This window comes from Chamaea fasciata, unplaced genomic scaffold (genome assembly GCF_029207755.1).
Source record: "Chamaea fasciata isolate MVZ Bird 193981 ecotype frontalis unplaced genomic scaffold, bChaFas1.0.hap1 SCAF_1, whole genome shotgun sequence".
NCBI lineage: Eukaryota > Metazoa > Chordata > Aves > Passeriformes > Sylviidae > Chamaea > Chamaea fasciata.
The window spans coordinates 87,940,712-87,961,140 of NW_027094086.1; the positions used below are offsets into that span (position 1 = coordinate 87,940,712).

A 20,429-nucleotide genomic window follows, 5' to 3' on the forward strand; every position below is an offset into this window, starting at 1 on the left:
GCTCTGTGCCTGGAGCTTGAGAGCACAGCAAGACAAAGGCAGATGAGATGGTGCATTGTCTGGCCCCTGCTGTTTGTGCAAACAGATGTGCTCACTGGCTGTGTGCAATCAGATTACTCCGTGGTTTTGCTGGACCATGTGAGCTGAGCTAGCATTTGCCTCAATGTGTCATTTCATCTCTCCTCCCATCTGCTGCCTGTGCTGCCGTGCTGTGACTGTCCGGTGCCAGCACGTCTGCCTGGGAACTCCTGCTCCAGGTAGGTTTGGATTTTCTTCTCTTTCAACAGTCAGATTGTGGCTGGCTGGGAAGTGCAGGAATGGCAAAGACTGCTGTGAATAAGGAAAAAGGAAGGGCAGAGGAGAGATAGGAATAAGTTTTGACTGCTTTTGCGCTCAGAGTCTGTTTTCACTTCCCCTGTGTTATACGGTGTATATATTTGCCTTCCAGCTCAGACAGGGCAGGTGAGTAAGGCATGTTTGAGAGAAAACAGGGCTGCTCCAAGTGGACAGTTTTAGAGACACCATGCACATTGTAGGACATCCCAAACCAACACAAGACCAAAGAAGTTTCATCTCATTCAGTTTAGAAGGCTGAGGGATGAAGGGATCCGTTACTTGGGCACAAAACAGTCATCTGTGGCTACCTGCACTTCCTAACCAGAAAAACCACACTGAGGAAGAATTGTCTGCTCCCTACAGGCTCACTCTGAATTTAACAGTGGTGGCAGTTCAAACTGACAGCTCTGCATGAGAGGGCCAGGAAAAGGAATATCATGATACAGATGGTCTTAACAACAAAATAAAATATGCCAAGTGATTCCAAATAAAAACGAAATGCGTCACATTCATCACTACTGACTGAGGCCAAACAGGAACTCAAAACCAATGTGCAAACCCTGTGCATCTTGCTTTTTAATTAGCTAACAAATTAGCTGAAACCAATTACCTGTATTTATTAAGGCCAGGAGCCGCTTACTGACTTCTAACCCTATTCCTAAGATAATATCCTCATTGTCTGGAAAAGTCTATTTCCATTCATCCACCTGAAAGACAATTTCAATCCCCAATCCTACTGGGGACTATGTTTCTACTACAGGAACCACACCAAAAACTCCTCTCATGATAAAATGAAAATTGCTTCAATGCAGGTCCAGGGAACAATAGAAAGGAGTGGCACTGCAAATCTCAGTCAGCAGCAACCTTAGTTCTGCCAGCACAGAGCCCTTTTACAGAGGCTGTTTGTTAAATTGCATGGTAAACTCGATCATCTGTTATCTTTTTGTCCCATAACTCTGTTCTTGCACCCAGAATATGCAGAAGTCCAATATAATATATGACAGAAGATGCCAGGACCCTCATGATGTTTCCTCACACCTTGCTGGTGATAGGTGACATAAGATGGTTCAGATGTACATCTAGATTTGTCTGCTCCTTGCACCTGAACTTTGGATGAGTCTGTAAATCAACAACACCAATACCTGAAAAAGACTTTTTTCCATTGAGGTGGCTCATGTGACTTGTACAGTACTTTTTTTTTTTTTTTTTTTTTTTTCCCTGGGGTGGGGAGGGTTAGTTTGGTTTGGTGATTTTTGCCTATAATTCAAGCATGGGTCTATTTCACACAGAGCAGCGGAAGAGAGAACTAGTGCTAAAAAACAAACCCAAAAAAGTCCCTCAAAATCCCAAAGCTTTTGACAGCGTGATTTCCCACAGCAGTATGTTTTCAGGTATCTAAATATTAACTGCCAGAGAATCTAGGCACAGGGATTAAGAAGTAGCACCAAGCATGCTGCCTTCTTTTCCCCAAGGCTCTTGGTACCAAAGGATCACAGTGAGCCTGGATTTCTGCAAAGGTGTTGCAGCAATGTCTGTGCAAGGAAAACAAACAAACAAACAAAACAAAAAACCCCAACCAACAACAAAACACACCAAGGAAAAATTAAATATTGCATTTGTCCCTGGTTGTAGTATAGGATGTGCACAAAGTATTCTATCACCATCTTCATGAACTGTTGAATCCAGGTGGGGCAGTGTTTTCCCAGACCCTCTCCCTCTGGGCCATTATCTTCTGTTAATAGCCCATCAAATGCCTTGCCCATGACTCATGGATATCTCCGTCTGGGAGTTGTCTCTGTTTAATGGGCCATCAAGGACCCCCTGCATGACTCATCATCCTATTGTGAGATGCTCTGCTCAGGGGGAGGAACCAAGCATTCTCACCTGGATATAATCTGAGGTTTGGGACAGTACAGGGGGCCCTTACCCACTGGATTCCCAGAGGATTTGAGCTACCTGACCTTTCTACGGGATCACTGCTTCAGGAAGACCACCTCATCTGGACTGCTTCCATCACCCTGCACAGATTGTTTTCCGACTCTCTCAGTGGTCTTTTGTATTATTGCATCTATTTTTATTTTACCTTTTTTTTTTCTCTTCCTGTTAAATTATGTCTCTGACTTGGAGCTTCTCATTTGTTTTGCTTTCAAACCACTACAGCATTGTACTCCTGTGAGGAGCAGGCTCATCTCATTTTCTGCATGTAGCTTTACCTGTTTCATATGGACCATACTAGTAGTGCAGGCTTCAACAACTAAGAATCTACATACATATATATAATATATATAAAATAAATATTTCGAGATCCTAGAGGCCTTCCCAGCTGTGTAGCAGATTACACCGTGCCTACTGCAGTTTTAAAAATCTGATAGTTTCCAAGACATCTAAATGCCCTGAAAGATCTCAGCCATTGTACTTCAGAAAAGCTACCTGTGCTGTCTGCCCCCAGCTGAGAACCCTCTCAATGAAACCCTGACTCCTACAGGAATGCTAGCATCTTTCCCTCTGCTTTTCTCCTTACACATCCTCCTAACTCCAGCTGGATGGAGGTCTCATGTTAAGACTATGGCAGAAGGGGAGAAATGGTGTTGCAGCCAGCTGACCCAGTGAGGAGGTGGGAAGGCTATGAACTCCACAGTCTGTGGAATGCAGAGAGGACAGCAAGAGGCTGCTGGTCTGATAGTCACTAGCTGTCATGGTAATTTGCCTTTCTGAGGTGTCAGACGGGAGTGGTGTTTGTTCCTGGATATAATTCAGTGTAACAATCAAATTAGTTTGAAGCATTCTGAGCAAGTCTGTGCTCCCTAGGACAGCATTCACCAGTGACTGAGCTGGGACATGTTTTTCCCTCATGGTGGTGTTGGCTGTGCCTTTCTTTGCTAGACTTGGATAGTGGTCTCAGGTCAGGATTGTGCATCTTGTAACAAGCTGTACTGTTGGCCTGCAGCAGCATCAGGTGAGCCTGTGTTACTTCCTGGGACTTTGGAGACCTCCATTCCAGCTCCTCAGTTCCACTGGAGCTGTTCTCCTGCTGAAAGCACTGGTGTCCACAAAGAGCATTGCCCTGGACCTCCAGTGTGAGACAGCTATCCCCACCTGTCCCTGCTGACTGTCCAGTGAGGAGCGGCTCAGCTGCTTGCTGTCTCCAGGTAAGCTTGACTGCCAGATTTGTCCTGCACCGCTGCCCCTCCTGGGGGATATTCTGGCCATAAATCCTCACAAAGCTTCTCCAGGGCTCCTCTCCTCGTTACATCTTGTGACTGTATTTTATGGGCTGAAGCCACTGCCAGCAGCTTGCAGTCTGCTCGAACAGAGAATCCTGGAGACTGTTGGGGGCCATGATGGGAGGGAAGTGCAGCTTCTGGGAGAGATCTGCCAGTGTCAGGGGTGACTTGTCTGCAAGGGCTGGAAGGTGGGCGATGGTGTTTCTCCCTCTGCAGCACAATGCGCTGCCCACTTAGAACATTTATTGGCAAAATCTCAGAGCAACTGATTTTGCCTCAGCATTGCTTCACATGGGAACAAAAGAAGGTGATGTTGAGAAAAGTTTGCATGTCCCAAACATGCTGTGTCACAGCAGGAGATCCACATGAACAGACTCACAGCTGGAACAAAGAGACTTACCAGAAACTGTTTGTCAGGTTTCAAATTTGCAAATGAAAATATTGCTGAAAAAACTTGATGGCTGTGATGTAACTCTACTCAGGGGCAAAAATTCTCTTGCTTCTTATATGTGAGTGTTGGTGGCCTTATATGAGAAATGAAGAATAGTGAAGACAGAAATATAGAGATGGAAGACAGATGAATGGATGAGTGGTTCTTCATCCTGTGTTCTTTGGCTGGAAAATGGTATGTATTTAAATGGGTTTCTGATAATTGCCTTCTAGAAATTATATTTATCCAGAATATCAAAGAGCAGAAAGGCCACAACAGCTTACATATATGCTTGATCTAGTAGTGTAATTGCCACTGGGGCATACTGAAGTAGTATTTATTTCATGTTAAAAATCTTTCACAATTCAGAAGCAGTGATGTGTGACACTTTGGGGTGGTTAAAAAAAATCCTGCAAGTAAAAAAAAAAAATAATTGCATGAGATAAATATGAAGTTTTCCTGTCGTAGGGTACATGCACAGAAATTTTAACAGCTGTATAATACATGCAGGGAGAGTGGGGAGAACGCAGTTAAGAACATACCCAAAAATTGAATTTGGGGACACTCTGAAATATGTGCCAGCTGCTCATTACCAAGACAGTAATTATGCAACATGTCTGTTTAATCTTCAGGGTGCTGTGGAGCAGCTTCCATCTGCAAGTTGTTCTTTAGTTATGCTGCTTCCACATCAGTGATGACTGTGCAACTATTAATATTGAAAGTAAGGGCAGCAGCAGCACACTCTGCATCAGATGGATCCATGCAGGAAGCAAGCACAGCCATCAAAGCAAGCTGTTGGTGGTGTCAGATATTGCATTTCAAGAGAGATTCTTTCTGAGAAGCAATGAATTGCTCCTCTGTGCAACACTCAGATACTGCCTTTTTGCTGTTGAGTCACAGTGTTTCACTTCCATTTGTTTTCTACGCTGTTCATTTGCAAGCACAAAAACCTCTTAGGAGGCTGAACTTCTAAGTGAGCTTAATTTTAGCAGAAGTCTGTAAAGCACTTATTGAAGATAAGGTGTCCTTCTGAAGGAAAATACCATTCAGAGAACCTAACTGCATGTCTTGTTTTGGGAAGACAGGTATCTGCCAGGGAAAGCTGGAGTTTCCTTTGGAAATGGAGAATGCACCCCCCCACCCCGCCTTTTTTTTTTTCTTTTTTCTTTTTTTTTTTTTTTTTTTTTTTTTTTTGGTCTAATTATAAATGTGCAGTTGGAGGCTTTTAGGCAAAAGATTTGGGGATAGAAATAGCAGCTCTTTACTAGTATGTATAACAAAGCAAACAAACAAACAAACAAACAAAACCCCCAACAACAAGAACTACAGCATTAATAACAAAAATAGTACCAAGAACCTTGAGGGCTTTGCTTTACAAAAACCCAGGGCAGTTTAGTCTCGGTGCTTCTGCAGTATCCTCAGAGCACCAAGCTGGAACAGTGGAAAAGTCCGGGCTGATGGCTGGAACAGCAGGATGTCCCGGCAGGGCAGGTGGTGCAGGGTCACACTGTAGCAAGAGGAGCAGCGCCGAAGTGGAGCAGGGCTGGCCCGGCTCCAGCAGGGCGGCAGAGAAGCTCAGAATTCCAGAGCAAGCAGATGATGGCAGATTACCCCAGGACTGGACCCCTCCAGCGACAGTGAATTTCTCAAGCTGCAAGCAGCAACCCAGCCGTTCTCTCTCTCCCCGAACGCTGAAAAGAACAAAGCGCCCCTGCCTCAAGCTCTGTCCTTTACCTGCCCCAAAACTCGCGTTAACTCCCCCTTCAAGCTTTGTCCACCTCTTTGTTCTGGTTAAGTACTCTTAAGTATCCAACTTGGTCTCCTTGGTAACTTACGGGGAAAAAATTCTTTAGAGTAAAAGGAACAAACCTAACCCCCCTACTGCACAGAGTAGGTCACACAGAACCACCACATCACCTGTGTCCTCACAGTTGAGGAGGCCGCCCGCACCCTCGCTTACATCATGACATTGCTCAAAGAGTTTGAGACCTTCGAGCTTTTCTTCAGGAAGCTGCTCATGCTCCAGAATGTCTACTGTATTCATGCGGACGTCACTCAAGGAGCCATTTCCCTTGCAGCAGGCAGCACTGCTTTCTCAGTGCCTCCCTTGTTTCCTGGGCAAAGGGGGCGGTCTAAGGCAGCATCTCCCACCTGTACACTGACCTCCACGGCACGAGAGACTTGCTTGGCCTTGGCAGTGCCCTCGTGCTACCTACTCACACCTGTGGGTAGGACCTCTCCTTGAAGAACATCAGGGAGATCCTCCAGCTGCTGAAGGGCCTTGCGGGCAAGAACATCACACCCAGAACGTTCTGCCACCTCCCCAAATCACCACCTGCACCAAATATGTGCACAGGGAGCAATTTTAGTCCTCCTTTTCTTTCATGCTGTGGACATTTGTGTGCAAGACGCTCCCAGCCACAAAACCTGACTGTCTATTTTGGCTCTGCCTATGTGGCCATCACCTGGCTCTTTGTGGGGTTTGTGCTGGAGGTTCATTGTGTTCCCCATCTGCTGGCCTGGCCTGAGGACATGAACAGCCTTAAGGGGCACTCCTGGATGATGCCTTGCAGGATTCCAGGTGAGCACGCTTTCACTTAGATTTTTTTCTGTAGATACAAACACTCGTGCTTGTTTCACGCATGGAGAAACCTGGGAGGGTCTTCTTACAAGAATATGCAGTGACAGGATGGGGGAAATGGCCTTTAATTTAAAAAGGGTAGGTTTAGATTACATATAAGGAAGAAATTCTTTGCTGTGGTGATGGTTTGGAAAAGGAACAGGCTGCCCAGAGAAGTGGTAAATGGCCCATCCCTGGAAGTCTTCAAGGCCAGGTTGAATGGGGCTTTGAGGAACCTGGTCTAGTGGAAAGTGTCTCTGCCCATGGAAAGGGGTTTGGAACTACAAAATCTTCAAGATCTTTTTCCATACCCAAACCATTTTATGTTTCTATTTCATAGGTGCAGATGCATATACACATGCAGAAGCATAATCTGAAGTTGATTTTGGCAAAACCTAGATGAAATATTTAATTGTTATACAAAGTTGATCTATCTTACTGTCCCTTTTGGAGCATTGAGGGAGAGGTGTCTGTGATGTCCAGAATGTGCATTATGGTTCCATGTCTGAGCAGAAAGGTGCCCGGGGATCTAAGAAAACAGAAATCCTTGGACATTTCAGCTGATTCAACTGTAAAATCTGAGATGATGAAAAGTAATAAAGGTTAAAATATGCAATCTATACAAGCATTGTAGTAAAGAAATTTTGTACAAGATGTTCATTTTGGTGTGGGAAATTTCCTTTTTCAACAAATTGAAGTCAGTTCCAGAAAATTTGAACTCAGGCTGGAGTCGACTTCTAGCCTTCACATGCTTTTCTATGGGACCACACACAGCATCTCTCCCATAGCAATCGCAAAAAAACCCCACGTAACTTGTAACTACTGCCTAAACTCCATTGTACAAAGTCAAGAATTTATGCAGAGAAGCAGAATAAGAATCAGGATTTTCATCTTTACTGTGAGTATTTACTATTACTTTCACCTTGTTCACATGACTGGGAAAGGGTTGGAAGATGAACAGGATTTCACCCTCACACATGTTGCTTTTAGAAGCACATGGGAGGACTCCACTGCTCCCCACTGCTGAGACCTTCCCAGCAGCCCAAAGCAAGGATATGAGGAATGGAAGCACAGGTAAAATTTTCTCCTCTCTTTTTCTTTCTTTCCACATTCTCCCTACTGTAACTTGGGAAATAAACATAGGGAGCAGTAACAGAGGCAGAGCATGTTTACTTTAACTTTCAAATTACCACATAACTTTATGAGCATAGTGCTTGCTCTTCTGATAATTGTATTTTACCACTGGCCTGCACAAGAAGCACAAGTGATTACTGATCAAGATAATTATAGTATAATTATGAGCATATAGTATTTGTAGCTAGACCACTTTTCCAGGAAGATGGTTGCTGTGATCTTATTACAGTCCATTGCCTCAGAACCCATAAACCTGGGACCAAATATGTTCTCCACAGTCAGAAAGCTTTAGGTGGCTGACATTTGTTGTATTGTACTGTGTAGCTCACATAACCTGCATATTTCATTGTTATTTCCATTATAACCACTGTATGTTTTCCAGTATGGGCAGAACATTTTTTTGTGGTTGCTCTTTTTGCATCTGAAAGATGCAACACTTCCACAGCACATATTTTTTTTTCTCCTCTTCCTTTTTTCCCTTGCCATCACATTAGATTGCCTGTCCAAAAGTGGCCATGCAGCTCTGACAGACGTGCTCAGAGGCTGTGGTTGCACAGGATTTTGAACCCAAACTTACAAGGATAACACTCAGTCACACACCCACCTGAATGTATCCAAGCCAGATCCAAGAATGCTGGGCAACTCTGGGGTGAGAGTTCATCCCTCTCAGTGTGTGGGATGCTAGCCTGGGACTCAGTTCCAGGCCCTAACAAAAAACTCCTGTCCAAGTTTGACCAAGCCACTCCTTTTAAGTTTCCAGGCATATCAAAGGGAGGTAATGTCAGGACAGTCCAGCTGTTAGAACAAAAAGGTGCAGGCATCCAGGCAAGCAGAGGAGTCATTTAAGGACCGGTTTGGATGGGTAGCATACCATGAAAGAGCTAAACCAAACAGTTATTTGTAGTGTCAATATCAGCCACGATAATCTCAGTTCAGATAAAAGATAAAAAAAGACTTTTCCACAAATCTTAAAATAGCATGTTTATTGCCTAGAGTCATGTAATGAAGACCAAGACTTTTTCTTACCCTCTTAAAGGCTTAAGACTTTCAATCAGCTGGTTTTCAAATAACAGCCTTAACTAGTCTTTGGTATTCATCTCAGGCCACTTATCTCGCACAAGACTCCTGCATGACAGAAAATTCTTGAAAGTCACCTTTCAGATAAGAAAGAAAAGCATGGGGGAATCAAGGGAAAGTATTTCCAAGGTATGTAGGTCTGAAGTGTCTCTCTGGCCCTTAATGACTTTCCCCAGGACTCTGGAGAAGTTTGCACCATCACAGTGCAGGTCACAGTGCTACCACTGGGACACCTTTCCTCTCTCTGCTCAAATAAAGCAGAAAGTAATGGGAGAGGTGTGCATCCCCAGACCATGCTATTGAGCTCCCTTACTTCTTCCAAGCCAAATTCCTGCCCTCGCTTTCATGCAATATAGTCACAGCCTATGAATAATTTGGGACACAAGCAGTCTCGAGTGAAAACAATCCCTCAGGGTATGCGAGGTGAGTCTATTGACTGGTCACCAGCAATTTACTTCTTCAAGTGGGAAAAGAAAGGTCACACGAAGTAACAGCAGCATTTCTCATTCAGAGACACCAACATGCTTTTACAAGGGAGATCAGTGCTTTTATTTTCCATTCACAGAAGCAGGCAGAAAAGGGTGAAATGATATTCCCAGAGTCTTAAAGCAGGTTTTGTACCACTGGCAAAGCCAGCACTGGCACACTGACACCTGACTCCTGGTCTAATGCACTGGACTAAACTGCTTTTCAGCACTGGCTCACCTGTGGAATAACAAAATGTGCTTGCACTATTGCCTCTGCTCTCCTTGCTAAGGGTGAGCGTGCACAAGATGCCTGAGCACCAGAAGCTCTTTGTTGCCAAAATAACCCTTCCTGGAGTCCCTCTTGACAGCTTCTTGGCAAGTTGGCCTTTGTCCTTTTTGCACTGTTAGAAAGACACAGTTACTGCAGCCTGGGAAACGTATCAGAGGCATTGCCTCCAACCTGCTTTTATAGGATATGTAGAACAGCTGCTGCTGCTCTGGGGACCAGTTTTCCAGTGTTCTCCTTTCCTGTTGCTTTCCTTCCCTGATGACAAGCGTAAGAGACATCAGGGTCTGGCACTCATTTGTGATTCTGGCCACCACTTTTATGGCTCCTGAATACCACAAAAAAAAACCCCACTGCATGAGAACATTCACAGCCAGAGGTTTATTTTCCCTTAGTCTCACGCTAAGCCCAGCATCAATAACCTCATCCCAGTACCCATATCTCCTCAGACGCACTTATTGCAGGGAGGTATGGGAACACAGCAACTTCGGGATCACTGGGCTGAGGCAGTGATTCAGTGAGGATTACCAATCGAAATATAAGAGCTGCTAAATGCTTAGCAATCCCCCCAGGCTAAAAGCTGTAAGAGGAAGTTTGCCTGTAACAGCAACAGTTTGGCTGCCACAGCAATCACCCATTCACTCCCTTCCCTGTGCCCGGTGCCCAGGTGTGTGCTGGCTGCTACCAGAGCAGTAGCCCAGTGTCCTCTGCAAGCCCACAAGCCCAGAGCACTTATCTGCAAGGGCAGGTCACATTAACCACAGGGCTGCTTTCCATCAGATGGAGGCAGCTGAGAACATGAGCAGCCAAAATTTCAGTATACTTTTTGTTGCTGCTAATGCGACACCAAAATTGGGGATCAGTGGAAGATGATGTTGCACTCTAGCTTGTGCTTACTTTTCCAAGGATTCACACGGCTGTGTGCCAGCCACAATTCCAAGCGGTTTTGACACAGTTGCTTATTGTGTCTGTCTAAACTCAAAGAATCAGTCTCACATCAACTCTCTCCAGGCAGGAAGAAGGTTGCTAATACAGCCATAAATTTTGTCTATTATTTCAAAGGAAAGAAAATGTTTTGATAGTTTTGTTTGTGGGTGGAATGTTAAACCACTTCTGGACTTTGAAAATATATATGCATCATCCTGATGTCAACTCCTCAGTTGGGAACTGAATAGTATACAGAAAAATAAGAAAAATAAGAAAAATGGCCACACATACGTCTCCAGTAGTGGCAGTAGGATCACAAGGGAGATGGGAGTTACCCTTCACTGCAGTTTATCTGATGCAGTAGCCTTATTTCCCAAACAGAGCTCTTAGTTGTCAAAGAACACCTCATTCACACCTCTTGGATGTGAGTGTGAGATGAAAGAGAAACACCCCACGTTAGCCATTTCCTTATTTTTAAGTTTTAACGTGGCCAGTTGCTTGAACAGACAGATCTGTGGGGTTTTTTTCAGATTCTTTAACTTGCATTGAACTCTTCACCACAGCAACTTAATAATTCAAAATCATTTTGGTGCCTCTCCATCCCACTGTCATTTGTAGATGGGCTCTTGGAACAACCTTCCCTGCAATGCACACGTCATACTAATATACAATAATGTGGTTCTGTTCTGCCTGGTATAATTGTTAATTTTCCTTAGCTTAGTCCCCACCCTTCAAAAGTCAGACAGACAGAGACACAAAAGTTTTTAATATGATTCCAGATAGTGATGCTGGTTGAATAAGCCAAGCTCTAGAAAAAAGGTGTTTTGTACCTATGTCTTCATCATTACTCATATAACTAATCCTCATTCTTTTGTTCCTATTCTCCATTATTTTAATGAGACTTCCTGATTGAGCAAGAACTTCTCATGGGAATAAAGTATTAAAAACACAGGGATTTTCCTATGACTGTTTTTGAGTCTCAGGCCCACAAGGTTGTAATCTCATCAAAACCTTCCTCTTTTAAAAAACCTGCTCAAGAGAAAGTGTTGCAACACCATTGCAGCAATCACAAAATCACCTTAATTGCAGAATTTCTGAAAAATCACTCTTGTCCTCTAGCCCCCATTCAAATATCTGTTCACCTCAGAAGATATAACTTAAAGCAGGTTTTGGTCTATATGCAATTCACAGTCATTGGAATTTAAGTACTGCAAAGGAATAATCCTTTTCTTCACAACAGTTTGCTTCTTAGTGAAACAGCCTTAGTGAGGATGGGATAAGGATGAGTATGTCTTCAATAAGACTTGTTGAAAAAGCACAGCTACTAAAAGGGCTTGTGCTCCCTCATTTTGTTCTGCTTTATCTTTTAAACTATCAGACATTGGTGTCGGAGGCTTCAAAGAGCATAACTCCTTGAAGAACAGAATTAGATGAGAGTAATTTAAGGAAGATTTGTTTTTCTCTCCAAATACCAGCATCAGGTAATGTCTGTGATAACTCATGTGTGTAACTAACAAAATTCAGTCCAGCAGTAACAGAGATTTTTCTTGACATTCCCAAATGCTGAGTTGCCAACAGCCCTGGGTTGTTTTAGGGGGAAGATCCAGACCACCTGAGCCTACCCCCTCCTTTCACCTATGAGCAAATTCATCTGACCACACCTAAAGCTGTGTTGCACATGTTGAGATACAAACTTTGCTGCCAGCACACAGCCAGGGTGGAAATAGGCAGAACCATGGCTAAATGGGTGGTGAGGTGGGCACAGGCAGTTCCTGTAGAGCGGCTCTCACGTTGCCTGTCCTTGGCACCCAGCATGTCCCCACAAGTCCAGCTCACTGGGAAAAGAAAGGGTTTCCTGAACTGCCCTCTAGAATTCAGCTCCTCTAAACCAGGACTGCAACTCTCCCATATACACTAGAATTAGTTTATGGGTCAAAAACAGCTCAGAAAAGCTTCCTCCAAAACATCGGAGGAAGCTACTAGAACTGAGACTTTTTCCTTATTATCCATCAGATGTTTAAACACAGGAGGTGCAGTTTAGCACTCTTACGACTGTCAGCAGCCTAACAGCTCAAGAAGATGACATGCATTGCCTTAAATCAGAACATTTTGTTTTAAATAAGCTTCTTCCTTTTTTCTGAGTTTTAATTTTTTCTTTCCTGGTTCTGAGGTCTGCTTTGAAGCTCAACAATCCTGAGCTTATTTTAGTTAAACCTTCACTCTGCCACATGCATATTTTTGCTTTCGGACACCCCAGAAATTAAGACTTCCGGTGGCAAAATATGAAATTGAGCCTTTGAACATATTTAAGGAGGGGTGTTGGGTATTTTACCTCCATTGTTGCAAACTCATCTTGAAAGAAAGTATTTTCTTTTGAGAACAGCCCCCCCATCTTTACCAGCTACGTCCCTTCCCTATCAGGTGAGATAACTTGTCTTGCTGGGCAAACAAGAAAACATACAAGCCAGAATTTCAGAGCAAATCATTCTTGCATGCCATCTTATGCACCTGGTCGGACAAATTCTTTTTGCTGTACAGGGTTAAGAGGTGACCCTTTCCATCCTGCCCACAACTGCTCATCATCTTCTCTCCATCTTCTGAAACACTGGTGACTGAATTGCGGATGCTGGGGAGACTGCCCTTCCCTGCTGTGGGAGGTGGCTCGTGGCATTGGCTTCAGGAACAGGATCATCCAGGAGGTGCTGGCCAGTGCAGGGGTGGGCACAGTGATGGAGGTGGGTGAAGGGACTGGTGGTGGCCATGTTGGTGCTGCTGGTCACTGCAGAGCTGCTGAGGCACAGTGGGGGCAAGTGGTGGGCAGTGGGGGCTCTCCGAAGGCCACGGTACTGGAGTGGGAACGTGGCACACGACTGGCAAGGCAGACACTCCACCTGAGGGGCAGGCAGCACTGGGGCACGTGCCTGCTGATTGTAAATGTCCTGCAGCCCACATATTTTTGACCCACCTCAAGTCCAGCATGTTTCTCAAACCTAAATATATGGCTCCAGTGCCCAGCAGAAGTTACTGTGGATTTCAATCATGTCTTGCAGAATAATATTCACAAGGACGGGAACAGTTCAGGCAGATTTTTAAAGAGCAAACTCCTGTGCATCAGCTTGTAAAGTGCAGGAGAAAAGCTCGGATCAGTTGGTGGCATAGAAGTGTAAAGTTGTCCCTTTGCCTAGAGAGAAATGTTGAAGGGGAACTACAGGCTGTTTCAGGGGGCTGCTGGAGATTAGCCCGTTGGTAGATAGGTTTGACCCTGGAATCACAAGTATGGCATTTGGAAGGTCAGGGCAAATCAGGCAGCCTTTTATGCCACAAGATTTCCAGCCCAATGTTGGTTTAAGTGTGCATGTTACAGAAATGGGGGTACAGTGGCTCATGTTGTGTAAGCCTCCTGTGTTTGTCTTCATGGTGTGTGGTGGGGATGCAAGGAGGAAAGGGAAGGGGCTGCCTCTTGGAGTCAACACATGCAGAACAGCTCTCACTGGAATTGTAATGGCAACAAAACTGAAGGGAAGGGCTTAGAGGGGATGTTGCCTTTGTTGTGTTGCCTTTGTCCTGTGAGAGAGGTCCAGGCTCTCAAGCAATGTTTTTTTCTTCCTCCAAACCTCCACCACTAAGAAAAGACATGAAATTAAAGGCGTCAGAGGGGCTGAACCATCTCCCTTGTGGCTGTCTCCACACCTGAGCTGTGCAGTGCTGCTGGTGCCTGTCCTGGCTTCCAGAGCAGGGCTCAGTTTTGCTGCCCACAAGGTGCCTCTTTCCTGTTCCTTGTTTTCAAGGTCAAAACTCTGCTAACCATGACGGAATGGGAGAAAAGAGGTGAACAAAAGCAGCAGCTCATGACAAAATTTGTTTTAACTTTTATGAGCAGCACCACTTCTCAAACTGTATTTTTAAGAACAGCAGCCCAGGAAAATTCTGAATCTGAAATCAGTTGCTCAAGCAACTATTTAAAGAAAAAATATGATAAATTATTTTTTCCCCACACTGAGCTACACTTTACCCTACTTTTTAATTAACTTACAAAGATGCCTAGTTTGCTCAGTTTGGGAAATGGTGAATAATGTGAAGTCAGTAGTTTTCCATTCCTGGAAGGCAGTGCCTTCCAGTATTTTTGTGGATGTCCTGGGGTCATTCCTGTTTTGTCAGATATCTTTCTGCTTTGCCATTGTATCAGCATTTTCTAAAACTTCCCACACAACACACTTATTGCCATCTGTTATGAACAGATTTTTAATTTGGGATAGTAATGCACATCCCAGGCTATTTAAAGCAATTATCTTCTGCCATCACTGTCTTTTTTTTTTTTTTTTTTTTTTTTTTTTTTTTTTTTTTTTTTTTTTTTTGTAAAAGGTTATCTTTACCTTAATGCTTTCTGTGAAAAAGTAATATTTTCCTAAATTTTCTCTGGGACAAAACCACACTTTTTGGCATTTTGCTTTATTTGAGAAACTCAACATACAGAAGGGGAGAAAAAAAGTCATGAAGTTCTAGTTATAACTGACACACACTGCTGTTTATGGCAAAGTGCTATGGTAGTTCTGCAGTTGGATCATACAGTCTTTTTTGCATTAATTTTAAAAGTCATGAGTCAGTTTTTGTGGCGTGGCACTTGTTGTGAGTTGTGTGGTACTTGATATGAGTGACATTCCTCAGGGTTGGTACTGGGACTGGCACTGTTTGACATCTCTGTCAGTGACACAGACAGTGGGATTGAGGGCAACCTCGGCAAGTTTGCTGGTGACACTGAGCTGTGTGCTGCAGTCAGCACACTGGAGGGAAGGGGTGGCATCCAGAAGGACCTGGAGAGGCTGGAGAGGGGGCCTGTGTGAACCTCATGGAGTTCAACAAGGCAAAGTTCAAGGTCCTGGGTCAGGGCAATCCCAAGCACAAATGCAGCGTGGGGGAGAATGGATTGAGAGCAGCCCTGAGGAGAAGGACTTGGGGCTCTTGGTTGCTCAGCATGACCCAGCAGTGCGTGCCTGCAGCCCAAAAAACCAAATGTATCCTGGGCTGCATCCAAAGCAGCATGGCCAGCCAGGGGAGGTGATTCTGCCCCTCTGCCCTGCTCTGGTGAGACCCTACCTGCAGTGCTGCATCCAGCTCTGGGCCCCCCAGCATGAGGACATGGATGGACCTGCTGGAGCAAGGCCAGAGGAGGACTGCAAAGATGATCAGAGACTGGAAAACCTCTCCTTATGAAGACAGACTGAGAGAGTTGGGACTGTTCAGCCTGGAAGAGAGAAGGCTCTCAGCTGACCTTAGAGCAGCCTCCCAGTACCTAAAGAGAGCCTGCAAGAGAGCTGGAGAGGGATGTTTTACAGAGGCATGTAGGGATAAGACTTGGGGGAATGGCTTTACAATCTAAAGAGGATGGTTTTAGAGCAGATATATGGAAGAAATTCTTTACTGTGAGGGTGGTGAGGCACTGGACAGGCTGTCCAGAGAAGTTCTGGATGCTCCATCCCTGGAAGTGTTCAAGACCAGGTTGGATGGGACCTTGAGAAATCTGGGCTAGTAAAAGGTGTTTTTAGTGACATGTAGAAGGTGATAACTAGTGACAAGCAGAAGATAAACTCTTACCCCTTTATATCCAGGATAAGTCCTATGATCTCCTAAATCTATATCTATTATTACATAACATCATAGGTTATAATTGAGTTTCAATAACTCCTTCCAATTATATCATACTTGAATTTGTTCTGTTAGTCTCTTTCCTTAAACAAAGCAACAAACAAACAAGCAACAAAAACCAAAGCAAAAATCCATTAGTTTCCACTAAATTCATGTGAAGGTACTGTGTGTTAGTGGCCCAGTGTTCAAACAGCACTGGTGCTGCAGGGCAGTGGTGGTTAGGAAGGTTACATGAATGATCATGTGCAGTATGATACTGAGGCTGTTGCAGAAGAGGGATTTTATTGCTCAGATGAAAGCTTTAGGTCTTTTGGGATGGTATCTTGTCTGTGTCATGAAAGCTGCTCTCAGCAAAGAAACTTGACAACCATGTAAGGAGCCAGGCACCTATTGATGTGTATTCCAAAGCACTTTACCCCAGTTCTGTGGAGAAAGGTCCCAGAAAGTGGACATAAACCTGAACACAAAGCTCTTAAAAGGACTAACTATTTGATTTTCTCTCAGCTAGTTTCAGATGTCCCAGGATACACAGCCAGCACATGATGGGAAGGTGGAAGTGGTGAAGCAGATTGATTTGGAAGAGAACCATGGAGTTGTCATGGTAATGTGTAAGTTTTTCTCCATTTTCTCCTCCTGTGCTAGCAACAAATATTTTATTTCAAGAATCCTTAATCCGTAACACAGTTATGTGTATTGAGAAAAAAACCTGAGAACTTCAGTCAGCTTCAATGACAGCAATTTCACATCAACACAACTATATTGAAACCAGTGAAAATACACAAATAGCACCCAGAATTAGTTTGTGGAAAATCTAGTGTGAGTAAAAGTATGGTTTCTCTTCACTGACAGAGGAAATTTCACTGGTATGTTCAGGTGACAACATCCCAGCCTACAACATCACTAGAAGCAGTCAAGAGAATAGCAGTAGCAATCTTAATTTCTGCTGTGTGAGAAAATAAACTCATGAGATGCAGGATTTTTAGGGAGGTTCTGTAAATACAGCTTGGGTTGGGTTGTCTCACACTGCCTGCAAATTATTTAACACTTGGAGGCTAAAGTATGAGAGATCCAAAAAGACACAACAGGGCAAAGCTCCTCTTGCAGCTGCAGGAGCTTTCCATTTTTGTAATTTTCAATGGGATGTTTTCTAGCTCCAGCTTTTGTCTTGCTACCTTGTCATTGCTATCTTTTTCTACAAAAATACAAACACAGCCATGCATTCCTGGCACTATTTTTGTCTAAAAGGCAAGTGTAACTAATTACAATCAGCAGGATCTTAAACACAGGAATACAACTTATGTCTATACGTACAGATACAGTTTTGCCAAAGATACCGATATTTACTACAGAGAATAACAGAAAACACTGGAAATGGAATAAAGATGCTGCATTTCCCAGATCATACCTGTTCTTTAAATATCTGTTGGGACAAGGTTTGTAATAGCAAACAGGATGTTTTACTAGATCAACGTGCCTGGTTAGAAAAATCAGATAGGGTTTCAGGCACAGGAGTCCATGTCTGAAAAACAGGGGCTGGCATATTTGTCTTACTTGACCAACTAACTGAACTGGAAAAAGAAATTTTAAAAAATTATTTACATGCAGGTTTTGATTCACCAGTGTCCTTAGATTGTCCTGTGTAAGGACACAGAGGGAGAGATGGAAAGTGGGGAAGATAAGTTTTTTCAGGACTAAAGAAGCAGTAACTAAGCTTTGGCAATAACGTTCTGTTTTGTATTTTGATGTGGCATAAGACTTCTTCCCAAGTTTACTCACTTTCATGGCATACAGTGGTTGATGTAGACACAACCTTGAGTTCGGCAGAACACAGCCCTGTTTTAATCCTACAGTAACAGCCACTAGAGGGAGGCCATCCAACGTCTGAGCAGATTTTCCCTTTGTAAAGTAAAAACTCTCCCGTAAAGTACACAAAAACTTAACCAACCAAGCATGCTGCAGAGGGAAAGAAATTTAAAATTGGGGCTTGAGAATATTTTGGTGTGGCAAACAGAAGACAAAAGTCATGGGTGTAATAGATACATAGTATTAAATTCGTGGATTAAAATTGTGTGTATTAAAACTTTGCAGTGGAATGTAAAAACCCCTGAATTCCTGGAAACAGTTCCAGGGCATCTCTTTGCATACCACAGTCTTTTCACAGTCCAAAGGTGTTACCTCTACATCTGCCAGAGAGACACCAATCTGGGCAGAGGGCTGCAGGAACCTTCTGACAGAAGATTTGGAGACTTTTCATTCAGACGTCTTTTCAATTTCTCAGGAAACTCTTTCAGATATCCCTTGCGGACACCAGACATTTCAATGATTGTGTTATGCACATGATGTCATGTTCTTCGGGTTCTTTGTTACCGTCTTGTTTTCGCCTCAGAGTAGAAAAATGGTATAAAACACCTACCCTGAGACCCCGAATTTGTGGGCAGTACTCCGGAGAAGCACCCTTTGCTACTCCCGGATTGTCCACCCAACATTCGATCGATGTTGTCCTGATTTATCATGGCGTTTCCTGAAATTGCTTTTCAAATTTGTTAAATAAATCTTTGATTTTGGAAATTGGCTCTGATCATTTATAACAATGGGTATCAGTCATCATGTCCTAAAAAACAAAGCAAGGAAGCAAACCTATGAATGCTTATTCCTCTAGCTATTGTGGTTGTATTCACATGGCACGTTAGCAGCACTGTTGAGTTACCCAGTCAGCTGCACAAAAGCAGTAAAAATCGGGATGCCTGAATTTAGGGAGACTGTGCTGCTCTCCTGCCTTTCTTCTGAGCAAGCAGTGATGGTTCACAGAATACCTCTTGAATAACAGCAATTTACCACCATGAAAATATTTTATGGAAACATTGCTAATTTTAGGGGTTTTTAACAAACTGGATTGCAAACTGCAGCAGTTCTGCAACAGGAACACAACACATTTACATGTCCTGGAGCATGGCTGGTAACCCACAGGGAAGGTTCTGAACAGACAGGATCTGCCTCAGTCAGCTTATTCTGCTTTCACAGCTGCCAACACCTAATGATGTGGATTCCGGCAGAAAGGCACCAAAAGTTTACCTCCAGAGAAGAAATTCTGTTTAGTATTTTGAAGAGGGGAGGAGAGGGCTTTGCTATCTTGCTGTCATGGAGGAAGCTGAAGAGAGAAGTATTTCAGAGTGAGTAATTATTTTAAATAGGGACTTTTAGGAAAGTCTAGAGACTTAAGGGAAGTCTGGGACCACCCCTTCCCCTCCTTGGTCTAACAACCTGAATATCTCCCAAACTGAAAAATCCCAAATAAAATAAAGCTGTGTTCACTGTCTTGTGTATTTAAAGTAGCCAAGAGTGCAAACAACACCACATTTCATTGTTCAGACTCCAGAGGTGAATAGCAAAATATCACTCAGCAGCAGAAGCAATGAGCTTGGCAGTTTGAAACTCACGGATGTAACAGCATGTTGTGCTCTGAACCTGAAGAAATACAGATATTTTATGGGTATACAGATATATTAAGGGTTGTATTACCTGTTCAAGTTAAGAATCCAGAAAAACATCACAGATTTCTGTCCATATTTTATTTAAGATATTTTTTTTAAATTTTGTTTTGCTTTGTTTTCAGGAATGCTATTCCAGGTTATGCTTTTCTGTAAGTAAATTAATCTGTTTTCACTGTGTGACTGATTTTTGGATGCAACACCTGCCTCATCAGTCTCTCTTTTTTTTTTGTAGAAAAAACAATATATTTTATCACTGTAGAAGAGACAAAACAATGATCTCTGGCAGCCAAACCGAAGAAGTGCATCAAAACCAGAGACCTTATCATACTGATGTTACTTTGAAACAGCAGGAAAAGACAGGGAAAGATGAAAAAACTGGAGGGGGTGGCTGGTTGGAAGGATCTTAAGGAAAGGTTAGACTCCCCTGCACAACAGTAACAGCAGTGATTCAGTTCAGCAGCTGTGGTGCACTCCCACATAGAGAGCCTGGGATCCTTTTTCTGTACCTCCTTGTCTTCTATAAATATGGCAAAAAAAAAATCTGAATTCAGAATTCTGAATTAATTCTGAATGGAGAACACAATATTTCTGAATCAATATTAAAAAAAAAAAAAAACAGAAAAGTTTTCTGTTTTGTTCAGTCACTCACCGAAACCCTGACCAAGATGGGGCATGCAAAGGACATGCTGCTCTCTCTAATGGGATTTCCAAGCAAGTCAGACTTTCCACTGCAGTCAATTTGACTTGCTTAGACAACCCACTGGATGCCTTTCTGCCTATTTGCTCCCGAAGAC

The 20,429-nt window shown here is 43.4% G+C and overlaps 1 protein-coding gene and 1 long non-coding RNA gene across 2 annotated transcripts; both read left to right on the forward strand.

The window, feature by feature from the left end:
* Window positions 1–210: 210 nt before the first annotated feature.
* On the forward strand, window positions 211–18,703 carry LOC136292361 (uncharacterized). The gene is made up of 3 exons (XR_010721892.1): window positions 211–257; window positions 3,284–3,485; window positions 16,649–18,703. It is a non-coding gene; the product is annotated as an uncharacterized lncRNA (long non-coding RNA).
* Window positions 5,867–9,448, forward strand: GCNT2 (glucosaminyl (N-acetyl) transferase 2 (I blood group); the record flags this gene model as incomplete). The annotated part of the gene is given in 6 exon segments (XM_066203034.1): window positions 5,867–6,073; window positions 6,076–6,294; window positions 6,297–6,407; window positions 6,409–6,571; window positions 7,601–7,684; window positions 8,847–9,448. Coding segments are annotated over 6 exon segments (1,062 nt in total), but the record flags the coding sequence as incomplete, so codon positions are not given.
* Window positions 18,704–20,429: the final 1,726 nt, after the last annotated feature.